This window comes from Piliocolobus tephrosceles, chromosome 13 (genome assembly GCF_002776525.5).
Source record: "Piliocolobus tephrosceles isolate RC106 chromosome 13, ASM277652v3, whole genome shotgun sequence".
Lineage (NCBI taxonomy): Eukaryota > Metazoa > Chordata > Mammalia > Primates > Cercopithecidae > Piliocolobus > Piliocolobus tephrosceles.
In genome coordinates, this window is record NC_045446.1 from 10,315,811 (window position 1) to 10,327,814 (window position 12,004).

The following is a 12,004-nucleotide window of genomic DNA, read 5'->3' on the forward strand; positions in this document are numbered from 1 at the left end:
AAAAAAAAAAAAAAAAAAAACCAGGAATGTTAGAAAAAGCGCCTACAGGACCCCAGTGGGTTGAAGATGCCAGGAGAACAAGATTTTTTCAACTGATAACAGAGAAATTCCAAACATCACCCCTTATACTGACCTAGAACTGTGTGGTGCTCAGATAAAATTCACTGTGTTGTTCAACTGGAACAATAACGGCAATGATTATTCTGCTGTGCCAGGCGCTATTCTAAAAGGTTTCTATTCATTAACTCTTTTAATACTCATAACCTATACCTATAAGAGGTACTATTCTCCCATTTTACAGATGAGCAAATAGATACAGAGGGAACCTAAGATCACAGGAGACGATGATCCAGGATTCCAATACAGGAAATCTACCCACAAAACCTGCTCTTATTGTTTGTTTGAGATACAGTCTCGCTTTGTTGCCCAGGCTGGAGTGCGGTGGCATGATCTCTGTTCACTGCAACCTCCACCTCCCGGATTCAAGTGATTCTTGTGCTTCACCCTTCCGAGTAGCTGGGACTATAGGTGTATGCTACCACGCCAGGCTAATTTTCGTATTTTCAGTTGAGATAGGGTTTTACCATGTTGGTCAGGCTGGTCTTGAACTCCTGACCTCAAGTGATCCACCTGCCTTGGCCTCCCAAAGTGCTGGGATTACAGGCATGAGCCACCGCGCCCAGCCCACCAAATCTGCTCTTAACCATAGTGGAACCACTTATCGGAAGTCAAAAAGGGTTCAAAAAGTGTGGGACTCTCCACTCAGCTGTGCCATAAGCTCAACATAATCAGTACGCTACGTGACATGGAGCTGGCCTAAGGAGTCCCACTTCCTGTGACTGGAGAACCAGTAATTCAAACTTTCATGGGCAAAAAGACAAAGCAACAATCTCCAAGTGCCTTCAACACTACATGCAAAGATAGCCAATGACAGTATTTTGTGGCGGAGAAGTAGGGAGTGATGGGGTAAGTGAAAGTCCAGAAGGTGGAGGGGTCAGGTATGACCTGTAGTCCCATGACTCTGGAAGCGAAGGTGGGAAAATCACTTGAGCCCAGGAGTTTGAGGCCGCAGTGAGCTATGATCACACCACTGCACACTAGCCTGGGTGACAGGGTGAGACCTTGTCTCTGAAAAACAGTAAGGTCAGGCGCAGTGGCTCATGCCTGCAATCTCAGCATTTTGGGAGGCGGAGGCAGGCGGATCACGAGGTCAGGAGATCGACACCATCCTGGCCAACATGGTGAAACCCAGTCTCTACTAAAAATACAAAAATTAGCCAGATGTCACAGCCAGGCGCAGTGGCTCATGCCTGTAATTCCAGCACTTTGGGAGGCTGAGGCGGGCAGATCACGAGGTCAGGAGACCGAGACCATCCTGGCTAACACGGTGAAACCCCTTCTCTACTAAAAATACAAAAAATTAGCCAGACGTGGTGGCGGGTGCCTGTAGTTCCAGCTACTCGGGAGGCTGAAGCTGGAGAATTGTTTGAACGTGGGAGGCGGAGGGTACAGCGAGCTATTATCACGCCACTGCACTCCGGTCTGGGCAGCAAGAGCGAAATTCCGTCTTAAAAAAAAAAAAAAAATGCAAGAAACAAAAAATTAGCCGGGCATGGAGGCGGGTGCCTACAGCCCCAGCTACTCGGGAGGCTGAGGCAGGAGAATGGTGTGAACCCGGGAGGCGGAGCTTGCAGTGAGCTCCAGCCTGGGCGACAGAGTGAGACTCTATCTCAAAAAAAAAAAAAAGAAAAAAAAAGGCTTAGCCGTGTGTGGTAGCACGCCGGTAGTACCAGCTACTTGGGAGACTGAGGTAGGAGAATCACTTGAAACTGGGAAGTGGAGGTTGCAATGAGTTGAGATTGTGCCACTGTACTCCAGCCTGGGCGACAGAGCAAGACTCCGTCTCAAAAAAACACAACAAAAAGAAGGTGGAGAAAAAAGGGAGCTCCACGTGGGATATCAGAAAACAAAGCAAAACTCATACTGAAATGGTAATTAGAAGCAATGAGTAGCTCACTGTAGTAAAAACAGGGGCAACCAGCCCCCAAGGACAAGGTCTAGGCTGGAGCTCTGTCTGCAGGTAGTTACACTCACTAATTGCTAAACACTCATATTTTGGCATTTCCTGCTTAGCTGGGAGACTGGGAAACAATCCTACCTGGCTGAGCCTTGCTCCCTGAGAAAGACTCCCTACTGCTATTGCAGGTCACACATGGTGACCAGTAGCTCCCACCTTTCCTACAGGTTGTTTCCTGAAGTCCCTGTAAGCTGCCAAAGATCAAAAGCTAACTTTTCTCTCTTTTCTTTCCCAGCAGGCCTGGAGAGACAGTCCCATTGCATGGACCAAAAAAGGACTGGGGTGTCACTGAATTTAGCAGCCAGATCATAGCAGTAAGGAGTCCTGATCCTCTTCCAGACCCACAAATGAGGAGTCAAAGGCAGACCCAGTCCCTTCCTCCTGGCCAGGCTGAGGGCCTTTTGCCAAGCTGTGAATTGGGAAGGGGGACCACAAGAAGGAGCTATGGCTTAGAGTTTTCAGTGAAAGGTATATAAAGCAAAGCTGCCTTCAGTTCAGCATAGGGCGGAGAGAAAGCCTCCTCCCTGGAGTGAAGGACCAGCTCAGAGACCCATTCAGTGTTTGGGGAGAAGGGGGTTGTTTACAATGATGTCTTCCAAACTTCCGCCTCACTGAACACAGCCCCAAAAGGAGGCCGACCTTCGTATTGCCAACTTCCCAAAGAGCACACAAGAAAATAGGCCGAGGTTGTCCAAAACCAGCTTGACTGGTTCTACAGAGAAGCCCCTGGTCTGCTCCGCCTTCCTCATGTTAAAAAGAAAAAGGCCAAAAAGGTGGCTGGGAGCCAGTCACTGAACACAGCCCTCCTCTCTTTCTGCCCTGCACCAGGTGTCCCTCAGGATCACCCAGCCACCAGTATCCGTGTCCATCTCCCCTCCTCTCCTACCAAATCTTCTGTTCATTTAGTTTTATAAGCCTAAAACTAATAATTTGGTGTAAAAAGGAAATGGATTTACTTTTGCCATTTCTGCCATTTTTGAATGAGAAATGTAAGGAATAACTGCAAGTGGGGGAAGTGCCAACCCAAAGACAGACATCTGTGGAAATAACCCCCACAGGGACTGACAAACCTTATTTATCTTGAGATGGGGTCTCACTGCGTTGCCCAGGCTGGAATGTAGTGGCAGGATCATAGCTCACTGCAGCCTCAACTTCCCAGGCTCAAGTGATCCTCACATCTCAGCCTTCTAAGTAGCTAGGATACAGGCATGTGCTACCACACCCAGGTAACTGTTTAAAAATTTTTTGGCCAGCGAGGTGGCTCATGCCTATAATCCTAGTACTTTGGAAGGCTGAGACAGATCACAAGGTCATGAGTTCAAGATACCAATATGGTGAAACCCCGTCTCTACTAAAAATACAAAATTAGTGGGGTACAGTGGCATACGCCTATAATCCTAGCTATTCAAGAGGCTGAGGCAGGAGAATCACTTGAACCCAGGAGGCGGAGGCTGCAGTGAGCTGAGATCACACCACTGCACCCCAGCCTGGGCGACAGAGCAAGGCTCCGTCTCAAAAACAAAAAAAAATTTTTTTTTTTTTAGAAATGAGATCTCACTATGTTGCCCAGGCTGGTCTTGAACTCCTAGGCTCAAGTGATCCTCCTGTCTTGGCCTCCCGAAGTGCTGGGATTACAGATGTGAGCCACCACGCCTAGCTTGAGAAACTTGAAACATTCTAGACAAAAACAGATATGAAGATAAAGGGATCTAGCCTATTTAGATCCTCCTCATCAGAGGAGGAGCTGTCTAGAGGGCAAGAGGAGGAACTGGGATGCCTCCTCCTCTGAGACACAACTGGAAATCAAGAGGCCAGATTCTCTCTTGGTGCTGTTTTAGAATCAGCTGTAACATCTCAGTCTAAAAGATGAGCAATGATGCCGGGCACGGTGGCTCACTCCTGTAATCCCAGCACTTTGAGAGGCCAAGGCAGGTGGATCACTTGAGTTCAGGAGTTCAAGACCAGCCTGGCCAACATGGTGAAACTCCGTCTCTACTAAAAACACAAAAAGTGGCCAGGTGTGGAGGTGCGCACCTGTAATCCCAGCTACTTGGAAGGCTGAGGCATGAGAATCTCTTGAACCCAGTGAGTGGAGGTTGCAGTGAGCTGAGATCGTGCCACTGCACTCCAGCCTGGGTGACAGACTAAGACTGTCTCAAAAAAAAAAAAAAAGATGAGCAATGACCTTCAATGGCCTACACCATAAAGGAAGGGGGCAGGGGCAGTAAACATTCTGCTCAGGAGTCAGAACTTCCAGGGTTAGCCTGGGGATAGCCTGGCTCTCCAGCAGTGGGAAGAGGGTGACTTCCTCCCCCACAGCTTTGTAAAGGCTTACTCTTCCCTCTGCTGAGACAGAAGGGGGAAAATGCATAGATAACACTTCAGTGACTCACTCATGTTTGATGAAGGCTGGGAGGAAGCCTGGAGAATCCAAGCTTCAAGCACAAAACGTACAAATACTGGAATCTCCCGTCAAGAGAAGGAAATTCAGCCACCTATCTGGTTTGTCATTTTGCTGAACTTCCACTGAAGGAGGAAGGGCCAGATTTAAACTCCACCCACCCTTTCCACATCCTTCTCAATTTTTGCTTTGATGGGAAAGTGGGGAAACTGGTGGCCCCACCATGGCTAAAAGAGAATCAGATCCTTTCTACACTTCTCAAAGCAGAGGCCTAGCAGCTCCAGTCCACAGCTTAACCAAGCAGAGGGAATAGGGGCTGGACCTGGTTACCACAGGAAAGCCTCATCAGGCAGTCTCAGGGAAGGAAGATGACCCTCCTCACTCTTCCCATCTGCTGAGGTTACTTCACTCCAATCCATTAACGGGCTTCAAAGTGCTGCTGGGGAGAGTCCATTTAGCAGAGAAGCTATCACAGGGCCAAAGGTGGCGCCCACCCCCTACCCCATTTGTCGATAATGGGCCACAAAGTCTGAGGCTTGGCTGCACTCTAGACATAAAATATTCATTCAAGTCGACATAATACATATATAGGAACCTCATGGAAGCTCCCGGGAGAAGAGAAATGCCAGCCAGGTGGCTAAGTGCTCAATGAGAAAGAGTTCATGAAGGCCTGGGTTAGTCCTGATCAAATGCCCACGGAGAATTGGGTTGTTCTGTCCAAAGGGGAAACAATCTAGTCTGAGAAGTTCTGACTCCCAAGAGCTCTAACCCTGCAAACCTCTTAGGCAAACAAAGTCTCAATCTTTTCCTACCTCACAGGCACCAGCTCTGCTTAGGATATTTATGTTGAGAAAAAGTCTCCAGCCCAATCTTTGGTTAGTCTGAAAGATTCAGTTATCCCTGTGTAAACTTTTATTTGAACCTGCAGCAGGCCAAGTTTCAACAACTGCCTTATATCCATCTGTTTAGCTACTTCCCAAAGTCCATAAATTGGAGGAAAAAAATTTTTTTTTTTTTCTGAGATAGTGTCTTGCTCTGTCACCCAGGCTGAAGTGCAGTGGCACAAACACAGCTCAATGCAGTCTCGACCTCCCCAGCTCAAGCCATCCTCCTGCCTCAGCCTTCTGTGTAGCTGCGACCACAGGCATGTGCCACCATGCCCAGCTAAATTAAAAAAAAATTTTTTGTAGGTATGGAGTCTCACTTTATTGATCAGGCTGGTCTTGAACTCCTGGCATCAAGCAATCCTCCTACCTTGGCTTCCCAAAGTGCTAGGGTTACAGGCATGAGCTATGGTGCCTGACCAGAGAGAAATTATTATAGTTTACTAGGTACAGTTACTTTTACCAGGGTCAAAGGTTATGAACTCCAAGGACTCCCAAAGCCCTTGCTCTAACAACACTTCCTTCCAGATCCCTACGGCCAAGCTGAAAGTGACACTATTTGGTCTGACATTCACCCACTTTCCTAACCAGAAGGCAGCACCATCAAGAAGCCCCCGGCCAGAATCAAAGGACAGAGTGAGAATTAGCACCAGGGCACACTGCTGCACAGCTCAGAGTGTGGAGTGAGATGCTAGCTAGCTCATCCAATCTACCCAAGTGACACCAAAAACAAAAAAAATATATTTACCCAGCAGATCACCTGAGGTCAGGAGTTTGAGACCAGCTTGGCCAACCTGGCAAAACCCCATCTCTACTAAAAATACAAAAATTAGCCAGGCATGGTGGCAGGCGCCTGTAGTCCCAGCTACTCCGTGAGGTTGAGGCAGGAGAACAGCTTGAACCCAGGAGGCGGAGGTTGAAATGAGCTGAGATGGCATCACTGCACTCCAGCCTGGGTGACAGAGCAAGACTCTGTGTCCAAAAAAAAAAAAAAAGGAAAAAAAAAAAGATTATATATATGTCCAGAGTCAACAATGGGGTCCAATGAATAGTGTTTGGAGTACTTCAGCTATTCTTTATAGGATCTTGTAACTTTGTTTTCTTCACCAGTACTTCCAAACTCCCCTTTCTAGAACTGAGAGAATAAACAATTGCACTCACCGTCTAGAAGCCTGACAGCTGCCCCCTCCCTTCCCACTGCAGCAGGAGTGGGGCGAGTTTTCTCTCAATCCCTCTCTCATAGTTTCTGAGGCTGAGAGGTGGGGCAGGTCCCAGATCGAGTAGCCTCTCCCTCAGGTGTTATGAACTCTAGCAGGTGAACTCTGAAAGCTGGACCTTTCTCCAGGCTTGCCTATGACTGCTGCTGCTGGCTGGAAGACGAACAGTCATCTTGCTGATTGCTTTCACAACTGCCAAGCTTCCAGGCTAGCAGAGCCATTTGGAAAAGAAGTGAACTGAAAGCTCAGCTCACAGACTAACAATCCCCCAAACTACCAGCCCCAGATTAGAACCCTCCTTCTGCAAAAGCAAGAAGTCTATGGCTGTGAACAAGCACATCTGGAATCAGGTGTCACAAAAACCATCTTAAAGACAGGGCTTGACTTTTTTTTTTAGTCTCCTACTTTCACTGTTATAAGCGAAGTCGACAGCAAACAGGCAATCTCCCTGCAACACAAGGTTTATTTTTATGCTTCAGCATTTTCTGTGTCTGTGTGTTTCACAGTGATCAAAGGGCTCCTGGAAACAGGTTCTCATCAGCCACATTTTTAAAGAAGAGGGAGAGGAAGAGCAAGAAAAGAGACTGGAGACAACCAGTGGTGTTTGTTTACCTATTTTCTGGTAAAACCAGTTTAAATAATTTAAATTTAAATAAGGTGACAGAGGACCTTTAGGGGAGGAAATCAGCCCAACTAAATCCCCTTTTTAAAAAAAATAACGTTAAGACTACAGTAATGACCAAGTTTCCATGACTACTTCAGCTAAAATCACAACAGGACCAAGAAGAGGTTTCTTTCACTTGGTGGCATGATCTATTCTCGGAGGCCAATGTTTGATATACCTGGCTTTGTGACCTGAGGAGCTGCTGTTTGTCTTTTTTCCTATTTTAAAGAATACAGGAATCAGGCCCGGCGCGGGGGGCGTGGTGGCTCACGCCTGTAATCCCAGCACTCTGGGAGGCCGCATCACCAGGTCAGGAGATTGAGACCATCCTGGCCAACATGGTGAAACCCCGTCTCTACTAAAATACAAAAAAATTAGCCGGACATGGTGGTGCGTGCCTGTAGTCCCAGCTACTCAGGAGGCTGAAGCAGGGGAATCGCTTGAACCTGGGAGACGGAGATTGCAGTGAGCCAAGGTTGCGCCACTGCCCTCCAGCCTGGTGACAGAATGAGACTCCGTCTCAAAAAAAAAAGAAAGAAAGAATACCGGAATCTGTCTGGGATAGGTGCATACAAGGTTTTCCAAAGTCCCTGCTTTTACTGGAATGAGACTTCATATTAAGTCGACACAGTGATTGGCTACCCTGAGAACAGTGGAAGGTATGAAGGGGCTAAGGAGAATCTAAGTCCATAAAGAGTAGAAATAGGATGGGTAATTAATAATCGTAACAGGATGACAACGTATGCAGCTACTGCTCTGGGCAAAGTTATCAAAGAGCTTACTTACATTCCCAAATGGTCACTGATTGCTGCTATCATGAAATCAGTGGATGCGCACTACGGTGGAATCCCTACTACATGCTCAGCAGTACACTAGGCACGTAAGGAAGAGAGGAAATCAACACACATATCACAGGAAAACACCATGGCAATAATGCATTTACATGTAGTAAGCAGCACAAAGAAACCACACTGAGGCAGTCTGTTACTCTGCTCTGCTGAACACAATGCCCCCCACCAGCCTCATTGAGAGAGTAGGCACTCCATCGCCACTCCCCAAATGCCTGAGGGTGCCAGTCAGTCACTTGGTCTCCTCCTACCAGCTCACGATCAACAGCCTGGGAAAGTCCTCTGGTTAAGCAGGGTTTACCTGCTAAAACAGAGGTTGTGAGAGGAAAAAGGGTGGAAAAAGCAACCTCAAGAGGGCCTAGAGAAAGGCTGCGAGACACCGAACATGCTCCTCTGTCTCCAAAGACCCACCTGTCCCATACAGAACCAGCTGCCGAACCCAGCGATGAAATGGAAATCAACCATCCCTCCCTCTCAACCCCTATTTCACCCCTAGAAGCAAATAATCCACAAGTAATAAAAGGATCAACCCTGCAGAGAAAAACTCTGCCTAGAACTTCTCTGAAGTTCCTAACTGCCCAGGTGACAGAGAGCCAGGGGTAACAAAATAGAAACACACAGTAAATGAAAGGAGGTAAGATTTTTCAAAGAATGTTCACATGCAAGAGAATACAACAACTGCTCTACCGGGCTACAAAGAAAGAGGGGAGTAAGAGGGAAACATAAAGGATGGAATGAGCGGAAACAAGGCAAAAAGCACAGCAGCCCCGGGGCAGAAGCGCTTCTTTTTCAAGTCAAGTTTTTTTGGCCTAGTAAAGTTCTCCACCAAGAAAGGTGTGACAGGCAGGGGACTCTGCACAGAGCAGTCAGCAAAGGACGCTAGAGACGGTAAAAGAAACGGGAGGAGTGGAAAGTGGACGCCTCTGGGATCAAAAGTGAGATGACACAGAAAGGCTAAGACTTGGGTGACAAACCATAGCAGTGATTGCCAGGATGAAGGGGACCGTGGAGTCGTGAAGCTGAGGTGTAGCTCGAGAAACTAGCATGCAAAACACCTGGACTTCCTGGGAATTACAAAGACTTAGCCAATAGGAACAGAATGGATCCAAGCATGGTGGGGGGATACACAGGACATGAAGAAGGCAGGACACTAAGGTGGAGATGAAAGGCAACGCTGATTAAAAGGTACAGTAAGGAAGATGGGGTGAGGGTGGAGAAACAGGAAGGCAACAAGCAAGAAAGAAAATACTCTAAGTGCCAGGCACGGGAGTGAAGACACAGAAAGTCATCATGGTTTGTGTTCCAGCGTACGAAGACAGAAAGGCAAAAATTGTGATGCAGCGAGGTCTGGGAAAGGATTGAGCAACAGGTTGTGTTAATACGGTGGGGCCAAGTGTCTTTCGGTTGGGAGAAAGAGCCCAGTAGAAGGCTGGTAGAATCCTCACAGAGAGAAACAGGAGACCCCGGGACCTAAAAGCCAAACCCGAGGGCAAGAGAACAAGAGGGATCCAAAGACTCTGAAGGGAGTGATGATTGGAACCCCAAAGGCAACCTGTGGGAAAACTATGCGCATGACAGCTGTGGGGAAACACGGAAGCGACAAATGCCAGCGCCAGGATCCAGGGAGCTCCTGGAGCAAAGAAGGGAAAGTGATGAGCAAAGAGTAGGCGAAGGATTTGGAAAGGTGATGAGGGTGGAGCTGGTGGGCTGCAAGCAAGAGGGAGAGAACAATTTGGAAAACGAAGAAGCAGCATAGAAAAAGCTGGGGGAACTGCAAGGGGCCAGGGATAGAGAGCGCAGTCCAGGGCAAGGACCCTGAGGGTGATAACCAGAGACTGGCAGAACCGGTGCGGGCGGAGGGGAAGCGAGGCAGGAGAGACGAAGGGAGAGGTGGACAACGATCTGTGGCAAATCGCGGGGTGCTGCTATTCGAGGAGCGGGAGGGTGGCTGCTTTAAGCGTGGGTGGAGGAAGACCAGAAAGGCCCCTGAGAGAAAAAGGGAAGAGAAAGGGAAGCTGGGGAGGTGACACGGAAGAGCGCAGGAGGGCGGTGAGGGGAGAGGGGGTTGGCAGAAAGACAAGTGTGCAGCTTGGAGTCAGGACGAGGTGGGTCCCAGGTCAGGACTCGGAAGCGGGATGTGCGGAGCTGGAGCCGGGAGCCGGATGACAGGGCAGCCAAGGCTTGCAGGATGGCAGCAGGGGCACGAGGAGAGCAGAAGAGGGAGGAGGCTCCGCAAGGTGCGAGGGGCCCAGCCAGAGAATTCGGGGAGCCCTCGGGGCTCCTTACCTGCTCCGTGTCCCTCTCGTTCAGCGTGGGTAGGGGGGTCCGAGCGCTGGACATGGCGCCGGTATCTCGGGGGAGGGAACCGAGGAGCTTGGAGGAAGGGAGGGAAGGGAAGGCGCGGAGCCCGGCCGGGCGGGGCTTCTCACAGCAGGAGCACCCGCCGCATGGGCCCCGGCCGGGGGTGCGGGGAGGCCGGGCAGCCGCTCACGCCAGCCCGGGGATGCGCCGCTCGGGCTAGGCCGCGCCGGCTCCGAGCGGCTCCGGACCGCACCCCCCCGACCCCCGGCTGGGCTGTGCCGCCTTTCGGCCGGGCCGCGCCGCTCCGCCTACTCTCTGCCGCCGCAGCCGGCCGCCTGCCTCGCTCCTCCCCTGCCCTCAGCGGCACTGCTCCGCGCCCGGCACACAGGCAGCCGCCGCCGGACCTGCTGCTCCCAACATGGCCGCCACCACCGCCGGCCCTCGGCTCTTTCCGCCGGCAGCAGCCGGAAACATCCGAAGCGGCTAGAAACGGGAGGTGGGGCGCGCCTTCTCCTCCCGGCCACAGACTACGGGTGAATTCCGGAAACAGCCGAAGAAGGTAACCCCCGGGGACGCGCGCACCTCCTCGTAAGAAGACGAAGCTTCGGCTCTGTTTACGGAAATCCACGAAGCGACCCCGGGTACCTACCCCCCAGCCCCCGTCCACAGACATCCAGCCACGCCCACTGGCCTTTCCCCGCCCACTTCAAGAGGGCTTTCGGCAGTTTCCGGAAATACCCGAAGCTGCTCCGCGTGCTGAGCCGGCCACGCCCCCTCTCACCGCCCTGCCTAGGGCGGTCGTCGCCCATTTCCGGCAACACCCGAGGCCCTCCGAGCACCCGGTCGTTTCCCCGGGTGACTCTCGGAATCTGATTCGCTTCGTGTCTTTCCGTCAGTTTTCGGGTATTTTCAAACCTTGAACAGGAAGCATGGGTCACCTGTTCGTGCTTGTGATTTGACTAAATACAAAACAAGATTGTTAGCCGTCCCTGCTATTGGCATCCTCTGGTTCTATAGCAGCTTCTTGTCTGCATTTCTGTCCATCTGTCGGTCAGCTCATAAAATCCATCTTCTTTTTATCATCTAGCCTATCAACATAGCTGTCAAATGCAGCATCAGTCTATGGCCTGTCTGCCACCGTCTATCTTGGCTTCTTTGGATCCGTCCGTGCATTCCCGCATCTAGTCTGCAGGGCTGGGCAGAGCCCCAGAAAGGCCCAGGGCAGCGTCCTCTGCACCGGATGCGGGAGCGTCCAGGGCCCTGCATTTCAGCCCCAGCTCTGCCAAGTGCAAATGCTGCGTGATCTTAGAAAAATCACATAACATCACTAAGTTTAGGCTCCTCTTTCCTATGGCTTTATTCCTGCGTTGACACTCGAAATGACATTTCTGAATTCCAATTACCTTTTAAAATGCCTCTGCAAGATAAGACATTTAAAGTTTATTTTCTATCCTCCTCTGTGCCTCATTTTCCCCATCAGTAAGGTGAAGCCATTGGATTCATGAACTCGGAGGTCCTTCTCAGCTTTGAAGAGCCCTTGACCAACAGGAAGTCTGTATGGCAACTGCAGTCCACTCCTCACTTCCCCTTACACTGTGTTACCAAGGACAGG

At 50.1% G+C, this 12,004-nt stretch overlaps 1 protein-coding gene across 4 annotated transcripts in view; it reads right to left on the reverse strand.

Moving 5' to 3' along the window:
* The window catches only part of MARK2 (microtubule affinity regulating kinase 2), a 74,900-nt gene extending 63,892 nt beyond the window's left edge, over positions 1-11,008 (reverse strand). Inside the window, exon 1 of one of the 4 annotated variants that reach the window (XM_023186094.1) lies at positions 10,378-11,008. In XM_023186094.1, coding sequence (XP_023041862.1) covers positions 10,378-10,431 — 54 coding nt within the window. In that variant the 5' untranslated portion in view covers positions 10,432-11,008. The remainder of the gene's footprint in view (positions 1-10,377) is intronic. The other 3 variants (XM_023186089.1, XM_023186096.2, XM_023186095.2) reach the window with 3 other exon arrangements.
* Positions 11,009-12,004: the final 996 nt, after the last annotated feature.